The 24,143-nt window shown below is 40.6% G+C and overlaps 1 protein-coding gene across 1 annotated transcript in view; it reads right to left on the reverse strand.

Moving 5' to 3' along the window:
• Positions 1-24,143, reverse strand: part of camta1a (calmodulin binding transcription activator 1a) — a 434,758-nt gene that overhangs the window by 54,133 nt on the left and 356,482 nt on the right. Inside the window, 1 exon segment of the mRNA XM_079849916.1 lies at positions 20,112-20,183. Within this exon segment, the coding sequence (XP_079706042.1) occupies positions 20,112-20,183 (72 nt within the window).

A 24,143-nucleotide genomic window follows, 5' to 3' on the forward strand; every position in this document is an offset into this window, starting at 1 on the left:
CACAAATGCTCACGTGAACAATGTCGGAGACTGACATGGAAGAAAAGAAACTGTTGAATAAAGCCATTATTATGGGGGGGTTTATGCACAAAAAGTATCCTTGTCGTTTCATAAAATTAAGGTTGAACCAAAACATACAAACAGATAAAATCAAGTCCTGCTCCACATGATCCTGTTTCACATGTGAATGTGTTCCATTATGCACTGCAAATGTCTTTTCATGTTGTCTTTAAGAAATGCTCTTGCTCCTTACTGGACGACAAATACACAGTGAAGGTCAGTCACCATTGCACAGAAAATACTCTCCTCATCGTGTAAGCATGCTGCACAGCGACCCAAAATCTCCCGCTATCAACGGCAGCCAGCTGCCCTCAGAGATCTCCCCCAGCCCAAACTCAGGGCCGTGACAGAAACCGAGCAGCGCAGACCTGCTGCTGCGTAATAGGAAATTAATTGAGATCATCAATATGGTATTAATCATTAAGGCACAGGTGCTGAGATAGCACTTCTGCCTGAGTGAGCCTGTTAGCGATGCACACGTTTAAAAAAGTTTGACCTGCTGTTCGGTTAAAGTGTGTGCGAGAGCAAGGGCGAAAGGGAAAGAGAAAGAGAGAGAGAAAATGATAAAGATAGCAAAGAGCGAGTCTGTCCCGTGCTTATTACGTCTGTTGACCAACACGCGGCAAGGTGTCACAGCAAAACGCATCACCGTGAACGTCGATGCCATTCAGGTGAGCAAACACGAAATCCATTGTCTGCATCCGTCCCTCGGCGAGGTGGGGTGTGAACAAACGTCACTCAGTGCTAATCAGGCAAACACAGAACAAACTGCAGCGACTACATTAAGCGGCTGGGCATGGCACGTCTCCAAACAGTCGAGGGTGTCTAACTGAGCGGACATTCCACAACATAAATTAAACATGGCTCGGCTAGATAGCTCTCATGCTCAGATGATGCACGGCAGTCAGGATCGATGCACACACAGGAGCGGCTCGCCGAGCGGTAGAGAGGAGACACGTGGCGCGACTGAACGTGGCCCCGGCGTGGGGTCTGGCCCTGCACTTAAGCAATAAGCACGCAGAATATCAAACAAGCAGCAGGACAGGCAGAGGAGACTTGACGAGCTCACTCACATGGGTGTAAGGGTTGAGCTTATGAAAAGTTTATGAGTTCTGCTCAAAACAGATTGATTTGGGGTTAAAGCAAATGCCAAGCCAGAAAAGCCCTGAAGCTGAGAGAGGGGACTGGGTAAAGAAGACAAAAGTAAAGAGAGAGAGCGAGCGAGGGACAGTCAGGCAGAAACACACAGAGAGGAGAATGTGACAGAGGTTAGGATTGAAAAATATATTAAAAAAAGATTCATGTCTCTTTTCTATTCAGTGACTGTAAAAGTAGTGCATGACTTATGCACTATATTCCTAAAATGGTAAAATAAACATGATCTATAAACCTTTGTCTTCTAAAGTTATATGCACTACTTTTAATTCTTTGTAATTCTACTGCGTTTCTTGTCTTCATTTTTATTTTTATTTTTATATCCATTCTTGCCTTTTCTGTTTTTCTTTGATGTACAGCACTTTGGCCAACCAAGGTTGATTTTACATGTGCTTTATAAATAAAATTTGATTTGATATGGTATTAATTTGTGTGAAAATTATTGTATAAATGTGTGCGATATTCTACGATATTTAATCTGCCTAGCACTTTATTTTACAGTCCTGTTATTACATATTTATTATATAGTTATTACAATAACTGGGTAATAACTAGGTACTAACCCTGAACCTACCCCTAAATCTAACCTTAACCCTGTAGTTCCCTTATATTAACCAGTATTTTGTTAAGTACACACTGTAAGTACACGTAAGTGCACGTACTGCAACCTTATATTTACTAATATTTCTCTTTTATATATTTGAACATCCTGTACAGACCCACACATCTGTGCACACAGTTATTCTTCTCAGCACATTTGTTTATGCAGTATAAATCTCTGTATAAATATACAATTAGTGTTATTTTGTTTTTATTATTCTGTAAATACACTACTGGAAGCTTTTGTTACCAAACCAAATTCTTAGAGTGAGTGCATTCGACCAAAAGACAAACTGTTTCTCTCTGATACTGTTCATCTGAGGACCGCTGTTTACTGACTTTGTTCAGTTGATCATTGAATCAATGAATCAGAACAGCAAACAAATCATTCTTTTTTGAACTGGTTCTTTTCAAGGTTCACAATTTTGATTGAATGATTTGTTAATGAAGCAGACTGATTCGTTCATTGATTTAATGTTTCTGCTAAGACTACAGCTCACTGATTGGGAAGATTAACAGTGAAAAATTACTTAAATTTCTATATATTTTCTTCCACAAAGAGGATTTGAAATAAAGCCACTTGAAAAAAAAAAAAAAATGTATGGTGCTTTTTTTTAATGCTTTTTGTCTTTTATTTTTGAAAAACAAATTGTATGGAAAATAGCTGTGTGAAGCTTCATATTAATACTATATTGTTTAGTCTTTTTAGGTTATATACAGTAGGTTTGGAATGGCATGCATATCAGGAAATGGTTTTTCATTTCTAGGTGAACTACCCATTTAAACACTACGCCTGTTCAGGAAGGAGATGCTTGAATGTGACTCTAGCTGGGAGAGTGTGGCCAACGTGTCAGTAGTCAGCGTGAGAGTGTTTAACATGCTTGGCCATATGTTTGACCTCTCTGAGATCAGTAGCTTCAGGCCTCGAGGTCTGCGTGAGGTCACCGCAGGTGTGAAGCAGATGTGGAGAACAACACTGGTTCAGGTGTCCATAAAGGCAACAAACACTGCCTGTCAGTAATTGTTTGCATGCAGTCTGTTTGTTAATGGCTTACTGCAGGTACAGTAAACAGGATCTGTATTAAAGGCGATGGGTGTCATTTTTTCAGAGTCAATCTTATAGCAGTAGTATAGCAGTCTATTCATCTAGAAACACACTAAAAACACAAGTGAACTTGTGCAAAGATACAATAGGATGCAGACAATAGGATGTTCAAAAACCTAGACATACAGAAATCTAAAATTTCCATATTACTCAATGTGAATTTTGATCGTGGTGTTGGATAACAGAGATTTAAAGATTAAATAGATCATTTTTTTCTGTCTACCAATCCCCACAATTTGAGGTATTGTGCTTCACATGAGCCACACTGGCCAACTGTGAAATAATAGGGGAAGTGATGTCATCAAACGCTGCTGTCTTCAAAAGACACGGGTGGCAGGGGAGCAGGACTCTTTGATGTGGCCCCCGGAGGGGTCTCTAGCCAGCCTGCTATAGAGAACAGAGCTGGAGTCTTCAGAGAGATAGGCCCTGGGCTCTACCGATCCCCATACACCCACCCACACCCACACACTCCGTGATCAATAGTGAGTCTTAATCAATCTCAACAATGCCTTACCCACTCCTCTCTTCTTTAACCTCTGCCCTGCCAGATACAGACAGAGTAGTTTAAAAGGCAAATACACGAGTGTGCGCTGGTGCATGAGTGCTTATACAAGCGTTCACAAAAACAAAAAGCACAGATTTTTAAGTGCTGCCTGCCTGTGCTTAACTCCCTACCATGATGCTAAGGTGTTCTGGACAGTTGCTAAGGTATAGTTAAGGTGATCTGGGTGATTGCTATGGCGTTGCTATGGTGTTCTTGGTGGCTGTAAGGACATTTCTAGGGTGTTCTGCTGGCTACTACAGCAGTACTAGGCTATTCTGAATGGTTGCTAGGGTGTTGCTGTGGTGTTCTCTGTGATTAAGGCATTGCTAAGGTTCTCTAAGTGGTCATTAGGATGCTGCTACGGTGTGGTCATTAGATCATTGCTAGGGTGTTCTGGTGGTCACTAGAGCATTACTAGACTGTTTTGAATGGTTGCTAAGGCATTGATATGGTGTCCTGGGTAATTCCTATGTAATTCCTATGTGTTTAAGGTATTCCTATGGGTGATTTGGGTGTGCATTAGAGTGTTGCTAGGGTGTTCTGGTGGTTACTGGAACATTACAAGGCTGTTCTGGGTGATTGCTAGGTAAAAGTATCCTTAGATAATATTCTGGTGCCTATGACTTGAATCCTTCCTTTAATGTAAGTCTGTGAGACTTCTTTTCTCTCGTTTTAAAGGGGTAGTTCACCCCAAATGAAAATTTACTCATGTTGATCCAAACCTGTATGACTTTCTTTCAAACTAAATTGGACCCCATTGACTTTCAATGCAAGGACAAAAAAACACCTTTTCAAAATATCTTCTTTTATGTTCCACAGAAGAAAGAAAGTCATTCAGGTTTGGAACAACATGTGTAAATGACTTTTGAACTACTTAAAACAGGAGACAAACATTAAACATTAATCTTAATCTTACAATTAAGATTTTTACAACCACCACTAATCATAATGAGAAACTAAATTAGCTAATAAAGTAATGCGGTGCTAAAAGAAACAAAACAAAACAAAACAACAACTTCAATTTGCTCCGTGAACGGCACTGACCACAAACATCGTTATGGATAAACAGATTCAGCATGACACGGCTCCTCTCGCCACTCACCGGTCTATTTTAATTGGCTGAGTGCTCTTGTTATGAATTGATGAAAAGAGGAAGGACTCGGCAGGGAGCGTTACAGAGGTAGCATTAAAGAGCATTACTTTAACGACGCACCTGTCTCACACGGAGAGAATCAGTTCATACTGAACTAATTAAGGCAGAAGAAAAAGCATCAATCAAGCTACTGAGCATGAGCAGGAAACCACCACAGGAAGAGACCTCCGCTCCATTTGGCATCATCTGGGGCCTACAGGCTAATTTGTTTACATCCATAATACATTCAAAGGATTTATCTAACTTGCAAATGAGCATTCATTTACTGGTCCGAGAGGTACTGTGGATTGCAGGGAGCAGTGGATAAAGAGAGGAAAGGTGTGGAGGAGTAGGAACAGCTGGCAGGGCAGGGAAAGCAGAAGGGCGGAGGTGGATTTAACCCTTCGCCACCCTGACGAGAGCTTTCTGGGTCATCAGTGCTTTGTGCAGGCATGTGAGTATTTTAACAAACATATCGCATCTGGTTGGATCAAATCGGATTGGGCTTGGATGGTAGCCATACATGAGTGCTGTCTAAAGAAGTCAAAGGTCAGATGGACAATTCCTGGAGCAGTTTCAAGGACACCATCTAAAAGTGACAACTCCATAACAGATTGTCTTGTGTCCAGACACACACTGATCATATGCCAAATGCCAGGATAACAAAAGGTGTGTGTGTGTGTGTGAGGACGGGCCGCTCCCCGAAGGGAAGAGAGTAAATGGCTGGTTAAAGGTCCCCTCAACACTGCTGCAGGTGATGCGTTGAGTCAGTGGCCTCTCTGCAATGATATGGTCAGAAAGTGTTCTCTGAGGCCGTCTGATAAAGACACAACTTTAACCAGCGACAAGAAAGCAGATGCCACATTTATTGATGTAAATGCAATTACAACAAATATGACAGAAGTTTTGAAGTACTGGTTTCAAACTTCAAAAAGGATGTACAGTAAAAGCGGCATACAAGGAGTTTATATTGTGTTGTGTGCTACAGGATTGAGTGAGGAACAGATTGCGGGAGAGCATTAGAGAAGTAGAGACATCTGTTTGAAGGAAGCATTCTTTGAGTCAGATTTTTGCAATAAATCAGTTCATCTGGTTCACAAAAACAGAATGATTTACTGGTGAATTGGACTGATTTGATTCTCAAGTTAATCTCACAGACTCAGACTCCGGCTGTGGTGGTTTCTGAGCTAATAGCTCATTTGATGGGAAGATTATCAGTGTATAACAACATCAATTTTAGTCTGATACTCACACAAATAAATTCAAGAATATCGACCACTTTTGATTTTTTTTAACGCTTTGCTTTTTTAAGCTTACTTACACTAACCCTTATTATCTTCACTTTCATTTAATATATATATATATATATATATATATATATATATATATATATATATATATATATATATATATATATATTATATATAATATATATTAAAGGGATACTCTACCCCAAAAAATGAAGATTTTGTCATCTTTTGTCATTCCTAACCTGTATGACTTTCTTTTTTCTGCAGAACACAAAAGAAGCTATTTTTGAAGAATGTTTTTGTTCATACAATGAAACTCAGTGGGGACCAAAACAACATTGGATCCCATTTTTCCCCTGACATTTTTCAGAATATCTCCTTTCATGTTCCGCAGGTTTAGAACAACATGAAGGTGAGTAAATTATGACAGAATTTCCTTTTTTTGGGTTAACTATTCCTTTACTATATTTGAAACAAGAGTGAAAATAAATGGCTAGTTACTGACAGAGCGATGGAGTCTAGAGGTTCATGAGAGCATTGAAAGAAGGTATGCTGTTTTCATGTGTGCAAGCGTGAGTGTGAAAAAGTGTCAGAGAGACAGAGAGAGAGAGTTTTGTGGGAAGAGGACAGCAGATCTAAGGATCCTCAGAACTGCAGTGAGCTGAACTCATGCTGAGATTCAGTCCCAGAAATGGAGAGGCTTCAGGCTAAACATTCATACTGCTGCTAAACCACCAACACTCACACAAACTGTGATTTCAAGATATAAACAAGCTTTCTTATATGTTTTGACCGCTTGCACAAGCATATGCACCCAAACATAACACACATGGCAAACATACGTAATTTTTGTGTTCTCACAGATGTCTGTCTCCACCCACCTCAAGTCTTCTCCGTCTGAACGGATGGGGTCAGTGTCGCCCTACGAACACACGCGCTACTGTGTGTGGCTCAGCATTTGCTGAGCCAATATCTTACATAGATATGGCAAGGGCACTGATGAGAGAGAGCGAGAGGGACATAGAAAGAGAGAGAGTGAAAGAGAGACAGAGGGGATAAAGGAGAAAAAAATCAATACCATATCTCAACACTAAGCACAAACCAAGCCAAAGCAGCAGGAGTGTGCAGCTTGCTACATAAACTGGACAGCTTCATCAGGCTTCTTCAGCACACCAAACACACACACAGTGTTTCCTTTCATTTCAGGCAGGCTTAGGAAAGCGTGTGCATGTGCCTGCTGGGAGAGCGGCACAGGGTGTTGGTTGGCTCACAGAACGGAGGATCTAATGCCGCACCTCCATTTCCCGTGTCCAAACACTCTTTTTTTCTCCCTCTCTCTCTCACAAACACACACATACACTGGCCGAGCCCTCAAAATACCCAGTCTAAAAATAGCCTGCAGGGAGGCGTAGGCCCGGCTATTATTATTACGTGCACGTCCTGCCCGCCCCTACCAAGGAAGGGGACTAGACTAATGCTTTTTCTGGTGCAGGCAATTAAAAAACTATTTGTCACCTGCCTAGCGCTGATGTTCGGGCCCCTGGCGCAGGATTACAGGGCCCCCTGATCAGATCGGCTCGGAGTTGAGATGGACAAATGAGAGATGGGAGGGAAGAGAGGGCTGATAGAAGGATGGGAGAGCAGAAAGCAGGCCTGGGAGGGTTCCTGATTTATACAGACAGGTTAATACCAGAGCAGCCAAGCCTCTGACTGCCACCGCCATCAGGAAGTCATGCAATATTTAAAGCCCACCGTATTAAAGACGCTCGGCTTCAGGGGCCATGGCAAAAATAGGAATGTATATGTCTGCAGGCCTCTCACATATCCATGTACTGCACATGCAGGGGTGTAGCAATCAATGTATCACTTTTTAAAACAAACTTTGTAAACCCACATTTCGGGAAATCAACATTTATAGAGTGTAAAAAAAGAAATTATTGTCAGTCATGTGGTGAGAACTCTGGTAAAACTAAAAATATTATTTCCCCCAAAATATAGGATTATTTCTTAAATATATTTATTAGCATTTATGATTAGGATAATTTACAAATATATGATTATTAAATATAATCATTGCAATATAATTGTTTTTTAAAATCATCAATATTACATATGATTATTATGGTTATTCCCAATAAATATAATCATTATAATCATAAATAGAAATAATTCATAATTAATCAAGTTTTTGCTATTAAATAAATAAATTGCACTCCAACGGTTTCACTTTGCTTGGTGTAAAGAGAAAAAATATATACTTTTTGTCATAGTATAAAAAAAGAAAAAAAGAAGACAGTCACATAAAACAATTTTAAGACTTTTCAGCAAACCAGGCTGGATCTTGGGTGATTGTCAAATAATTAATATTAATGAGTCAAGCTGACTTTTCACAGAGTTCCTATGTCCATTCATACCTGGGCTCCCCAGCTGCATTGTCACTGGAAGCAGGATGCGCACACATTTGAGACACGCACACAGAAATGCTAAGCCATTGTCGCCTGAGGGATCAATACCCCCGACTAGAACAGAAAGTAAGGTGTTGACAGATTCAGAGATGCACAAAAGACTGACGGAAAGATTCTTTTAAAGGCCCGGCTCCCCCACCAGCCGCTCAGAACAGGAACCTGGCACGTTTTTGATTGTTCCATTCATGCTATCGATTTGGCCACAAAACAATTACCATCGCAAAGCGTCAATGTTTTCCAGACACCTCATTCTGAGAGACGGCATGTGCTATCTTGATACAATTCTGGGTGTTATGGCAGCTGGCGGGACTCATAACCCAAACAGGCCAAATGACCGAGGACATCCTCTTCCTCTTTATCATTATTAACGAGATGAAGACAGAAAAAAGATCTTTTGGAGAATAAGAATACAGGCTGATTTTTTTATTTTGCAGAAAATAAACACAATTGTGCAAAATGAATGTAAACATAGTTTACATTATAATATGTGTTAAAAAGCGAGCTGATAGCATACAGTAATACATTAGCCTATATATATATATATATATATATATATATATAAAAACATAGGACCTGTAAGATATATAGGACTTTTTGAATGATGGTTGTTCCAAATCTGCACAGATTCTCTTCCAGCCTGGTTATGGGTCTTGGAGAGTAACTCCAAAGGCCCCAAAGCCTTCTGTTTTATCGTCCTCTATCATTTGTTAGGGTGCAAAGAGCACAGACGTTCCCCCAGGCCTTCTAACGAGCGATGGAGATGGACCAGTGAAAAAGGCCATCAAAGCTCTCTGGGCGTAGGGCAGTGTGCCAGACTCAGGTTCTGAGTACGGTTATGGTGGCAGTAAATAGCCCTGTGGAGGTAGTTTATGTGTCCCCATGTGGCAACCCCCCCTCCCCATTCCAGCTCTGACACACCCTGCATTGCTAATTTACAAGGCAGCTCATTAATGGTGTGTGATTTACAATGCTCATTTGAATCTCTGATCTCTGCCTGATGAAATCATCACCTTACAGAGGCTAACACACACTCACACACACACACACACACACACACACACACACACACACACACACACACACACACACACACACACACACACACACACACACACACACACACACACACACACACACAGTTTGAGGCAAATGTCAAATAAATAAAACCCTGTATAATGAAGGAAAGAAAAGTCAACTTTAAAAAGACCAAAGAACTAATGCTTTTTTGTTCTATTAGCTTTGGTGAAAAAAATAAAACAATATGTACTGAAGAAAAAAAAATCTAGTCAACCGTCGTGACCTATTAATAGAAAAAATACATATATTTAAATTATTGCTTGAAAAATACATTAAAATAATTTTTAACAACAAAAGAAAGAAAGAAAGAAAGAAAGAAAGAAAGAGATTTAGACCAAGATCATCTCATCTAAAATCAAAACCTACAGATTTCAAATTAGATCTACACATCACCTCAAAGAATGAAATCAGGCCTACTCAACATTTTCCAATCAGATTACACTTGCATATTGCCTTCCATCAAATTAAAATTAGACCTACACAACACCTCACATTACACAAGCAGGCCTACAGAGGATTTCACTAAAATGGGAGTAAATTAGCCAAAATTAGAGGCGTAAAGCAGAGGCTAGAGGTAGAGGTGTACACCTCTCTCCATTCTTGTTCAGAGCTATTTGTTTATGTAGTTGCATCATAAAATCAGACCTTACAAGAACCTTCTTCAGTCAAATAAAGCCACAACATGTCTCCTTATTATCCTTATAGTCACATAACAGAGCGGTCACTGACCTCGCCGCTGCTCTCTCAGTCAGATGGAGCTGTTTCCTCCCCTCGAGACGGGCCAAATTCCTGAACTGATGAAACAGATCTCCACGATGAAATTGCCAATCACAGAAATTGGATTCAGAGCACTGCTTTGTATGTTGATGAGCCTGGGCTTGTATGACGGGCTTTAAATCGATATGACAGTGAATAGACTTGAATTTCGGCTGGAAAAACATTTCTCCTTCATTCTTTCCATCTTCTCTATCTGGGATTTCTGTCTGTGATGAGGAAATCAGAATGTCAGACTCAACCAGAGCTAATTGGGCCTCTGATGTGTAATCAGTGCTGGACAAATGTGACAGTTCTGGTCATTAGCTGCAGCAACGCAAGTTATGTGTCGAAACGTCACAGCGCAGTTCAGCTCACTCCCAAAACACACCCGGCAAATGGCCGGCCGCACACACGCTCGTAAACGCGGCTGTCTGCCAACTGGCAGTACTGTGTCCTATTGATCTGCCTTTGCTCACAGCCTGCTGTCATCTGACACTTGCGCACACACACACACACACAGAAATTAGAGGCAGCGCATCAAAAATGTCCACAGCCTGGGCCCAATCACACAGGCCTGTCCCTGGCATTGATTGCATAGGCTGCTTTAGAAAACATGAATCTAAAGCAGGAAAGGTCTGAGCTGTGCCAACTCGCCTCTGAGGAACACATGCAGGCACTGTTTACACCTGGTATTTAGATATGTTACTGGTGATCTGATCAGTAGTGGTCAGCTGTGACACATGGTAGAAAAAAAAGGTGAACGTCTCTGATTTTGACACAACATGCAATTCATCACAACATCGTCTGCTATTTGTTAATAAAGTCTGAAAAAAAGAATACAAAATGAAAACAAAAAAACTGTATTTTACATTCATTGACCTTGTATATCAATTTGTTGCAGATTAAAATGTTTGGTTCTGCATTGTATGTCATAGTTTAAGGAAAAATGTGTTTAATTAATTAATGAAGTTTATAGTTGTGTAATTTCCAACTATTGCATATTTTCTTTTTGTAAAGAAAAACTCATTTTAATGAACACATTTTTTAATTTTTTAATGAACGTAATACTTAATGAAAAACAAATCGAGAAAATATTAAAACATTAATTTTCATGTTTATTTTTCATTAAATTTCAAGTTTATTACATTTTTCTTTATCAACAAAAAATAAAACAACAATAAGTAAAAAAATAAATAATATACAAATAAATAAATATTTCAAGAAGATAAGTATTTATTTTCAAATATTTATTTTTCATTAAATGTTAAGTTTGTTAAAAAATTGTTTGCTCAGTAATTCTTTCTCTATAAACTAAAAAAGCAACAAAGACTTAATAAGTGGGAAAAATAAGTATTATAAGATTAAATAAATATTTCTAGCATATCTAAAAACGCATTGCTAAAAGTAAAAATTAACAATTCATTGAAAGTGTGGGGAGTGAAAATGTTGACAGGGCAAGTGAAAATCGAAAGTACTGAGCCAGCAACAAAAAAAAAAGGTCTCTTGTTGAGACCTGATTTAGTGCCATCCTGTTTCAAACGGTTTGTTCAATATTGATGTTAATGCCAGGTGTAAACTCGGCCAACACGTGCACACGCAAAAACAAGTTAACCAGCCAACAGAGCGTAGCGCTCCCAAGTCTCTCCAGACAGTGTCCTAATAGAAAAGCAGTGATCACGCTCAGACGCCTGCGTGACCTGCGGCCCATGAAGCGCCATCGGTCTATAGGTATAGGATCCAAGTCTATAGGTAAGAGTTGGATTAACACAATAAGGCAGGTCAATCTCCCGCTCTAATGTCCCAGACGCACAGAGGGAAACGGCTGGACACACACGGCTGCCAGCGGCCGGCGCTCAATAACTGGCTGAATGTCAGTTTGGCTCACTGGCAGACTCCTGCCCTTTCACAGAGCTCTGAATTATTAAGCAGCCATCTCACATCCTGGCTCTCTCTCTCTCAGCTCGGTGTCCACGTGAATGGCTTCTGTATGGAGGAGAAGGAGTGACATGCAGGATATGTCAAAGAATGTGGATAACGGGGGAAAGTGGTATGCAAAAACAGCCTAAAAGGTAGTTTGGAAAGGGAAGCCCCAGATACATACTGGCCCACAGAACCAAGACACAACAGAGAGAAGAAAAATTTAATTTTTGTTTACTCTGCTACTGGTCAGTGACCCTTAATATGGAGGAAGTCTCTCTCAATGGGAGAGCAATGTTCTGACCTGACTGAAGAGCTGATGGGGTCAGGAGGAGAGGAGTGTGCGATGAATGAAGGGAAGAGAGTGTGAAAAGTTGAAAAGGTAGGCGAAGGAGTACTAAATATGTTACTTTTGCTAACATATACTTCCTCACATATTTAGTTCTCTCTTTTACATAACACTATCCTTAAAGGGATAGTTCACCCAAAAATTCTGTCATTCCAATTTACACAACGACTTTGGTTAATCTTCCAAACACAAAATAAGATATTTTTAATGAAACCTTAGAGGTTTCTCTAGCTCCGATGAAAGTCCAAGCCAAAATTTAGAAGATACAAAAGGGTCATCAAGACGTTGTTAAACAAATCAATTTGATTTGGGCTTTTATTCACGTATAAACACACATACATAAAGCGCATCACATATGGTAAACATAAAAGCTTGTGTGTGCGCCGACACGTACGCTAGAACCAACCTCATTGGTTTTCGTGCATCACACATGCATGTTTGAGCATCCATGTTCACCGTATGGGATTGGCTCTATGTATGTGTATTCACATTTAAATTAAAGTCTAAATTAAATTTGTTCATTATTTAAAGTGATTGTCTCTCTTCACAAGACTTGGATTAAATTGCTTGATTCATATGGATTTGTTTTACGATGACTTTATGACCTTTTTGGACTTCTAAGTTTTGGTTAATGGAAGGACTGAAACATCTCATCTTTCATTAAAAATATCTTAATTTGTGTTTTAAAGATTAACCAAAGTATTATGGGTATGGAACAACATGAGGGTGAGTAAATTATGACAGAATTTTCCTTTTTCAGATGACCTATACAATTTAATGCTAAAGCTGACAGAAATGTTTATTTGATTAAGCTCCTTAAAGGATACAGTAGTTCAACCAAAAAATTTACTCACCCTTGTGATGTTCCAAATCTATATGACTTTCGTTCTTCTGAGGAACACAAATTCAGGTATTTTGAAGAATGTTTCAAAACATTCTTGTAGGTTTGGAATAACATGAGGATGAGTACATGAGGTACATTTTTGGGTGACCAACCCCTTTAAGACCATGAATGCAAAATGCATATACATACGTTACATGCATTATCAAGTTGCTGTTGCCCATAAACTGAATACTAACGACTGTTACCTCTGTCATATCAGAAGCTTACTGGAAAAGAGACAACTAACCATAGAAAAACATTGATTAAGATTATGTGAGCTATAGCACCCCTTGTGGCAATGCTGACAATGCAACAGTGCATGAAATTGGGCTTGCATAGCAAGACCTGCTTGCAAGAATTTGGGTCTAAACATAAACATAACTCTAAAAACTGACTGATCTTGAAGGATTCTGATCTAGGAAAATGTCCAACTAGGATAAATAATGTTAAGCATCATGAAAAAAATGTGTTTAATATGCTAATTGTGTGTACTACCTAGAATGGGTAGACGGTACACATGGATTGTGTGTACGACAGAGGCTGTGGGCCGAGATGGATGGAGATGAGAGAGCGGGCTACTGGGACAGCTGACGCACAATGACGGGAAATTGGACCGCTGCTATGATGAAGAGCAGGTGGAGGCAGGTGTGGGAGAGGAAGACGCTGATGTTTACAGATAAGGGGATTGTTAAAGAGGAGGTCCCATGTGCTCTACTCTGATGTGGCCTTATGTAGTACTGACACAGCAGCTCTGTGGGTGACTGAAACCATGTGCCAAAACATGAATAATAATGTGAACCTGAGAGAAGACCTAAAGAAAAAGAAACAGAGAAGTCTGATCACGGTGAAGATTCATGCCATGAGAAAGTTTCTGTATTCACTTCTGTGTGTGTGTGTGTGTGTGTGTGTGTAGTTCTACTGAGTTTTTTTTTTTTAAGTACAGACAATGACTTTAATATATCTATGATGAACAATCAATTTCTGGAAAAGTAATTTAGATATCATTTGAAGGGCTTAAAGTAATATATACATTTACTGTATACAGTGCTGTTCAGAATTATTTGCCCCCTTGGTAAATATGATCAAAGATGGCTGTAAAAAATCAATCTGCATTGTTAATCCTTTTGATATTTTATTAAAAAAACATAGCAAAAATGTAACCTTTCATTGAAGTAAAAGAATTGAAGAAAATAACAAGCAGAGGTTGTCAGGTTTTGATTTTGTATCTGTTGGTATTTGATCGAATCCATGATGCCATGTATCTGAACAAGATGTCCAGGACCTCTGGTAGAAAATTAGGCCCACAACATTAAATTTCATTTCATTTTACACACGGTGTACTTTTTTTAACCCTGTATGAACCAAACCCATATTAAGTGTTTGCAAAATGCTCTTTTTTTTGTTTGTTTCATCTGTCCATAGAATGTTTGAAAAGTAACTGACACTACTGGAACTTGAAACGGGACGGGTTCTATGGTCAGATGAAACAAAAAAAAATTGCTTTTTTGGCAGCAAACACTTAATATGGGTTTGGTGCACACTGGGTATCTTTAATGCTGTGGGCCTAATTTTCTGCCAGAGGTCCTGGACATCTTGTTCAGATACATGGTGTCATGGATTCGATCTAATACTGACAGATAAAAAACAAAACCTGACAACCTCTGCTAGAAATCATATAATGGGCCATGTTTAGATCTTCCAACAGGACAGTGATCCAAAAACAAACATCAAAATCAAAACAAAAATGGGTCACTGAGCACAAAACCAAGCATCTGCAATAGCCATCCCAGTCCCCAGACCTGAACCCAAATAGAAAACGAGTGGGCTGAACTGAAGAGAAGAAGCGCCAACATGGATCTGGGAATCTGAAGGATCTGGAGAGATTCCGTATGGAGGTATGGAGGTGTTCTCCAAACTCATCAGGCATTATAGGAGAAGACTCAGAGCTGTTATCTTGGAAAAAGGAGGTTGCAAAAAGTATTTAATAAAAGGGGGCAAATAATTGTTCCCAGTGTGTTTTGGAGAAAAACATGTATTTCATAATGTGATTTTCCCCCCACTTTCAATTATTTTACTTCAATAAAATGTTAGATATTTGCATTAAAAAAAATCTAATCTTTCCTTTTATAAAAATGCACATTTTGTTCAAATAAAATGGAGTAACCTTGAGTAACTTTCTGACATTCATGACTAAAGAAATCATAATATCTGTAAAAAAGAAATAAAAATTTAAGATTATAATAAAAAAATGATATAATGTAGATTATATAAGCTATGTTGACAAGCCCAGTCAGTATTTTCACCTTAGAGGCATTATTCTCCAAAAAGCTATGTAAATGCAGAGATAATATCAGCTGAAATGGCAAGAAATAGCAATGAGACATAGTTTGCAGAACTTAACTTTTATTCTACTCAAATTATTCACTGGCAGCTGGCCACATGCAGGAGGTGGACTAACCACAAAATCACCTCACCTATAAACTAATATCTAGACTAGTTGAGCAGTTTACATTGTATAGCCTCAAGATGTTAACTTTCAGCTGGCTGAAGGCACATATACAATATTTGTTATTTTGTTACAGGGCTTCTGCAGCATATATGACCTGAATCAGTGCAGAAAGCTGGATGAGTCAAGAGGGCGTGTGAATGAGCAGTGTCTGAATATTAATGCACAGCCCTGGACTGAGATCCATGTGCACTTGTGCATTTTAAAGCAAGACATACTCTTACCCTTCACATTTTAAAGCTGCTGTTTGTAAATACTCCCCACCTTCCATTGTTTGGACAAACAGACAGTCCCAGCCCAAACTCAAAAAGCTCATAAACAGCATCCAAATATTCTTATTCTGTATAATTCACACATCCAGGGCCAGCGACCAGACTTAAACAGTAAAACCTGAACATTCACCTGTTCTCTTACAGCAGCGGCAAGCCACAAGCTCTAAGACTTCTCAATCAATACTCAGCTGCTGATCCATGCGACAGCATAAACTTTCAACTTACCACATCGGCACCTCATAACAGACATTAATCCCACGGCCCGGAAATCAATACACCATCATTTCTCTTTTGTGTATTCAGCACCCTAAACAATCTGGCAATAACAAACACAAGCAAGCACGGGCTGTATTAATGTCCCCATCCGTTAAAACAGTCTAATGAAGCTTTGTCTCATAAATGACTCTGTCTGGGAGCATAAGCGACGTTAAATATACATTACTCTGAGCCTGGGAAGTGTGCGGTCAGGGGCGTGCCGACTCCAGCACAAATTTGGTGTGGCTACACAAACAACCGTCTATGAATAAATAAATGGAGAGCGGCGCCTGTCCGGACAAAAAGGAAGAGTCTGCCTCATGCCTCGGGCTAATTTACACCAGCCTAGCGGCCAAAAACAAATAAAAAGAAGATGATGAGGCGAGGGAGTTCAACTTTTCCTCATCAGATCAAGTCAGGAAATGGAAATGTAATATTGATTTTTAAAGCACAACATGTGCGTGCCGGGGTCGACATTTAGGTAATGGGCTGATTTCAAAGCTCGTCAAAGTCTGTAAAGTGCACTTGTTTTGGAGCGCCAGAATAACTGATCACAGTTTAATAGGTTTTCAGAACCACGGACAGCACCACTGACATGCCTATGCCAGATTTAGCCAATGTAAGACAGATTGTGAAGATAAAAAGAGAGCATCCATCTCTCCTTCTATATGAGCATGCTTGTTTATTTTAATGAGCATGTATGTGAAGTGGTACAGTGGGATGTATACTGGAAAACATGGTCCAACTCATCCGGATCCTCAGCGGAGAAACCATACCTTGCCATCAATCATGGGGAGAAGGCTCAGGAGGGAAAGAGGAAGACAGAAGCGGGGAGAGAGATAAACAGAGAGAGAGAAAGAGAGACATGGAGGTGGAGGCGGTTGCAGGTTTGCTGCCAGTTTCTTGATTAATCTGGACAATATTCTGTCTTATGAGTCATTTCATTCCCTAACATAGCCTGGCTCTCCTTTCCTCTCGCACAATAAAGAGGTCTCGGCAAAGGCTATTGACCACTTTCTAAAGATCTGACAGCCTGGAAGACAAATGAAGTGTGGCCTCACATTCAGCCATATTAATATAATAATGATATCCGGGTCTGTGTCCCCGGCCGCCACACCTCAGCCCCGTAATGTAGGATTTGATGAAGAAGGAGAGCCAAGGAATTACATTCGATTAGCACTAAACAAGAGAATGAGACGTGGAGTGATTAAATCAATCAAGTGCGGGATCAGGACAGTCACAGAGGGAGTGTGTGTATGTGCTGTGTGTGTGTGAGAGATAATATGCCCTTAACACCTCGAATCTCTAAACAGTCATTCCCTCTCCAAGTCTATTCTGCGTGAGTGAGAACTTTTTAGAAGGGCCAACGAGGTGCAAAGCATTCTGGGTAAGAGGCGATAATACGTCCCCTCAGCAGATCTCTGTCTTTATGCAGAGCGAGAAGAGCAGAGCTGTGCAATACCACCGAGACATGCCTAGAAGAATGAGGCGCTATCTGAGGGAAAAGTGTTTTAGAGGGAAGGAGTGCCGAGATTCCACATAGGCTTCTTTTCTCATTACCTCCTCTCCTCCCCTGCCTTATTACTGAGACTTTTCTCAATAAAGAAGATCTAGACTGGATAAAAAGGCAGCCACACTTGCAGTCTCTGTACGCTTCCCTCTTCTTTCGCTCCCTCTCTGTGATCACATTCCCTGAAAATGTAGTTTTGTGACATTGTGTGAGGCTTGACTGTGCTCGGATTGGGTTATGTGCATACTTAGCGGCCATGCAACCTTTGTGAATCTGCTCTCTGGGACACTAGTGTTGCATAGACACAATTTTGACTAAACAACAAAAGGTCTGGTCCACATTAGCATCTTATTCTGGCTGAGACAGAAAGAAATTCGTCTGACTCACATATAAAGCAATTAGCTTGAGATTGTTTCATATTTACACTACTGTTCAAAAGTATGGGGTTGATCAGATTTTTAAAATGTTTCTAATGGTCACCATTTTTAATGTAAATGTTATCATTTAAAATAGAAGCTTATAATTTAAAATAAGTTTTCTATTTTATGATATGTTAAAATGTATTTTTCCTGTGATGTCAAAGCTATTTTCATCAGATTTTCAGCAGCCATTACTCCAGTCTTCAGTGTCAATGCCGATTGGGTGCTCAAACATTACCTACTATTATCAATGTTTAAAACAGATGTGCAACATACTATTTTTGTGGAACTACATTTTTTTCAGGTTTATTTGATGAATAGAACATTCAAAAGAACATAATTTATTTTAAATAAAAATCTTTTGTAACATTATAAATGTCTTTACTGTCACTTAATGTGCCCTTTCTGAATAAAAGTATAAAATAAAAAAAAATAAAAAATAATAATGACCTACTGAAAAAGTACTTTTGAATGGTAGTACAACTTGTAAAAAGCAGGATATACAGTGGACATACAGTTCTGCGCATAGTTAACTTACTAATAAGGATGTGAAGGTAAGGAAATTTTCCCACTGGTTAATCGATGTGTGACAACTCCGGCAATACAGTGCTTTTACAGTACATTTCGCTTTAAAATCAAATCTTCCGCCATCGTCTTGTCAGTCAGTTGGCCTCACTCTCGTCATGTGATCTGTGCTGCGACTCTCATTCGGCTCACGTTGAGCAATTCTTGTGTTTTAATTGTAGAGACTGTTCTCTAACTGAACTAAATGATTTTTATTACTATAAAAAATCAAAACGACGGTGGGGGCATTGCCGGGATGGGCAAGTGATGTAACCGGTGTGCGGCTGAACACAGTGTAACACCAGTAACACAGACTATCGCAGCAAACCTACTTACTAAGGCGGCTCAAACAAAACTTTGAATATCTTTCAAAGATTTGATGAGTAATGTGGCAAAACTGATGAGATTTTGTATCAAAAATCAGCGAACAGACACTGTGCGGCCCATCTGAGGCTGAGACTGCAGGGACACAGTGAGGCTGCCACCAAGCCCCAAAGAATGACACCAATATGTGCAAGACAAAGTCATGCTGGAACAACTTGCTCTATCCTGGAGACAGAAATTGAGCAACTGAAGCGGCAGTGAAGCAGAACATGATTCAGCTTAGAGGAAACTGAGAGAACATGGGACAGACTGAGAATAATATTTCTTAGAAGATGGAAATGTTGCTACAAAAGCTTTCACTTTCCTCTTTTCAAAGACTGTAATAAGTAAGGTGCCAAAGCACTAATGTTCTTCCAATTAGGAGCATTTTGTGTCACAGTAAACACAGAAAACAGTGTTTTTAATTAATTAGTGGCTGCTATGGCAAGCAACACTTTTGCCATAATGTGCAATCAAAATGACACAGCAATTAAAAATATTTTAAAAAATCAATTAATTATTGTTACTGGATTCTGAACGTGTGTGAAATGTTTTTAAAAAAGTCAAGCAATTATTGTGTTTCATGATCGATGGTTGCTGTCACTTGTGAGTCCATTCTTAGTATATGTCCTAAAAGCCTGATATCTAACTTTTGTGTTCTATTAAAGGCTTCATCTGCATGCGATCCCTCTCTGGACCTCTCTCAGTGTTGGGCTGTAGTTTCGAGGTTAGCTTTGATCAGTCGGGGAGCTCAGGCTCCAGCGGGCTGAGGGGTTAACGTTTAATCTCCCTGCCTCTCTCTATTACAGCTGAATTACACTCGAAGGTGTGCTGCTCAGCACCAAATGGAAAGGGGGAAAAGAGGGGAAAAAATATGATGGCTTCAGAAAAATAACAATAGGTAACTGAATTCCCAACAGGTGTCTTACCTGTAAAAGCCAGTAGCACCTGCGGTGGAAGGTGGGGATGATGGAGGAGTGGACGTAACAGCCATACAGACACTGGGGAAAAACACACAGACAGAAACATGGTTAGTAAAGAACCCTGTTCGGTATGGCTATATCTGAATAACAAGAGTATGGTAGGTGTTATGGGGGTCCGCCTCTCTGACAGTGTTACATTTAAATAGAAAATTACGTTTTTTAACAGACAATTCAACAGATTTACTCTAGAATACACCTGATAATTAATTTAATGAATAATTAATTTAAATAAATATTTAATCTAATGTAGTTTATTTGAAATTTATACAAATAAGACAAAACATAACAATGGACAGCAACATTAAACAAAATATTTTGCTACATTAAAAATTTTGTTTTATAACTGCACATGCCTACATTTTCATCAATTGATACAAGCAGTCAGATATATGAACTCCCTTTTTATTTTCTCTGCTGCAAACATCAAACACAACTTAAGTCTAAACAAAGCAGATGACAGGACCATTTAGGACAGACTAGTAAATACTAAAAGCGCATGAAACTGTCAAGAGTACTTGAGTTACAATAAGGCTCTCTGTTACAGAGCAGGCTCCCGCACCGCCTCCTCTTCACCACTGGAGGGAACCTTCCCCGGAATATTAACTTTACCCATTGAACTCCATTTCCCATAATACCGCTTACCTGGGACTGATTGCGTTACACACCTGCACCTCATTTACAGACACTCATATAAACCACTTCCACACACACATTCAATGCGAAGTCTTGATTCTGCCCCGGCCATCATTTCTGAGCGTTTATTCCCGTGTTTGATGTATTGACCTTGGACTGTTTATCGTTTCTGATTCTCTGCTGCCTGCCCTGACCTGGATTGTTTATTGATTCCTGATTCTTGCTGCCTGCCTCGACCCTTGCCTGTTCACCTGGTTTGTCTCTGCCTAGCCTGCTTTGCCCTGTCTGCTGTGTTTGACCCTGCCTGTCTTGACTACTCTCTAATAAATCTGCAAATGGATCCCACTGTCTCTGCCTCATCACAACAGAAGACTTCGCCACTTAAGGATCCAGCAGCAGTCATGCAGATCACCACTGAACTATCTGCTCAAGCATCACAGTTATCTCTTCATCATCATCAGCTGAGTCGTCTTACCTCCCTCACTGAAGAACTCGTTCAAGCACTACAAGCTCTCCAAACTTCAACCAGTCAAGCTCCCTCGGAACAAGCACAGAGTGCATCAGCACATCCCGTCAGTACTTCAATCAACACTCGTCTCGCCTTCCAGGAGAAGTATGACGGTAATCCCACTAAATGCAAGGGGTTTCTGTTACAGTGCAATCTCTATATCGATCAGCAACCTTCATTATACTCTAACGATGCCGGACGCATCGCATTCGTCTGTTCACTATTGACTGGAAAGGCACTTGAATGGGTCACGGCAGTTTGGAGACCAGAGGGTTCGTCATTTTCCTCATTCGGCGCATTCCTTCAACAATTCCGAAATGTCTTTGAACACTCCACAGCAGAAGGAGATCCGGGAGAGCAATTGTTAAAACTCTCTCAAGGAAGGAACACCACCGCTGATTACGCTCTCACTTTTCGCACTCTCGCTGCACAAACCAACTGGATAGAGGATACCCTCAAAACTCTGTTCAGAAAAGGTCTCACAGTCGAACTACAGTCTGAATTGGCCTGCCGAGATGAAGGTAGGAGCCTGAACGAATACATCGATCTCACAATCCAGGTTGACAATCTCATGCGTTCTCGACGACGAGTCAGAACACCCCTATACACCACTCACGAATCCACTACAATGCAGGAACCTATGCAGCTGGGATTTACTCATCTTTCACCTGAAGAACGAGAGCATCGCCAGCAGAACCGTCTTTGCCTGTACTGTGGTCAACCAGGTCATATGAAAGCTTCCTGCCCTGTTCGTCCTGTCAGCAAACCTCAATCGGTGAGTTCTCACACCAAAGAGAATTTATTCACATCCAGTATCCTGTTACCCATTCGCCTGCACATTAAAGACCGAACTATTGTCACTACTGCCATGCTCGACTCAGGAGCCACAGGGAACTTCATTTCTCATGAATTCACGTCATTACATCAAATAAAATTGAATCCCTGTAATTCTTCTCTGACAGTGGAGGTGCTAGATGGCCATCCCATCGGAGGAGGAAAAGTTCATCGTTTGATTGAAGAGATCAAGATGCACGTCGGTACCCTGCACTCAGAAACCATTCAGTTTTATGTCATCCAAGCCCCTCATCAATCTATTATCCTCGGCCTACCCTGGTTACGCACCCATAATCCACACATTTCTTGGAGAGATGGCCAGATCACACAATGGGGTGAGCACTGTCATGAACACTGTCTCTCGAAAATCACTCGAGTTTCTCAACCTGTTTCCATCGTGTCCCCTCCTGATAACCAAGAAATAAAACTACCCTCCGAATATGCAGACCTCACTGAAGTATTCAGCAAAAAGAAAGCCTCTCAACTTCCTGAACATCGCTCCGTTGACTGTGCCATCGAACTCACTCCAGGTTCCACACCACCAAAAGGTAGAATTTTTCCCCTGTCTCAACCCGAATCTAATGCCATGAAACTTTACATCCAAGAGGAACTAGCCAAGGGTTTCATTAGACCATCAACTTCTCCAGCATCCGCCGGGTTTTTCTTTGTGATGAAAAAGGATGGAGGTTTGAGACCCTGCATTGACTATCGTGGATTGAACGACATCACTGTCAAATTTCGTTATCCTTTACCTTTGGTTCCAGCCGCTCTCGAACAACTTAAACAAGCCAAATATTACACCAAGTTGGATCTTCGCAATGCATACAATTTAATTCGGATTCGTGAGGGTGACGAATGGAAGACAGTATTCTCCACCAGTAGCGGGCACTACGAATATTTGGTTATGCCCTTCGGCCTGGCTAACAGTCCTTCAGTGTTCCAATCATTCATGAACGACGTGTTCCGGGACATGTTGGACAGATGGGTGATTGTCTACATCGACGACATCCTGGTGTACTCTAACTCCTTAGAAGAACACATTCACCATGACAGAACAGTCCTAAAACGTCTGCTACAATACCAACTCTACGTGAAAGCAGAGAAGTGTGAATTTCATCGAACCAGCACTTCATTTCTGGGGTATGTAATCAGCCAAGAAGGGGTAGCCATGGACGATAAGAAGGTCAAGGCAGTGCTGGAATGGCCATTACCCCAAACCGTCAAAGAACTGCAACGCTTCCTAGGATCTGCCAACTTCTACAGACGTTTCGTCAGAAATTTCAGCATCATAGCCACTCCTCTCACTACCATGACCAAACGCCACACGTCTCGTCTGACCTGGTCCCCTGAAGCTCAACAAGCCTTTGAAAAGCTAAAGACCCAATTTACCTCCGCTCCCATTCTTCGACACCCAGATCCCACACGTCAATTCATCGTGGAGGTGGATGCCTCCAATACCGGGGTCGGAGCCATTCTGTCTCAACGCCAAGGTAACCCAGAAAAAATGTTTCCCTGTGCCTTTTTCTCCCGAAAACTATCCTCAGCAGAAAGAAACTATGACGTGGGAAACCGCAAATTGTTGGCCATGAAACTCGCCCTCGAGGAATGGCGACACTGGCTGGAAGGTGCTGCTCAACCCTTCATTGTCCTCACTGATCATAAGAACCTTGAATACCTTCGATCAGCTAAACGTCTGAATCCTCGTCAGGCTAGATGGGCTCTATTCTTCACCAGATTTCAATTCACTGTCTCCTATCGACCAGGATCAAAGAACGTAAAAGCAGACGCTCTCTCCTGCCAAGCAGAAGAACCCTCTCAACTTCTCCCCAACAACACCATCATTCCCGAGTTTCCTGGTAGCCCCGGTACAGTGGGACATAATCACAGAAATTGAACAGTTCAACCACCAAGCAGAACTTCCATCCGAATGCCCCAAAAACCTTCTGTACGTTCCAGAACCTTTGCGCTCAAGACTACTCGACCAAGAACATTCTGCAGCCAGC

This window comes from Squalius cephalus (assembly GCF_949319135.1).
Source record: "Squalius cephalus genome assembly, chromosome: 18".
Lineage (NCBI taxonomy): Eukaryota > Metazoa > Chordata > Actinopteri > Cypriniformes > Leuciscidae > Squalius > Squalius cephalus.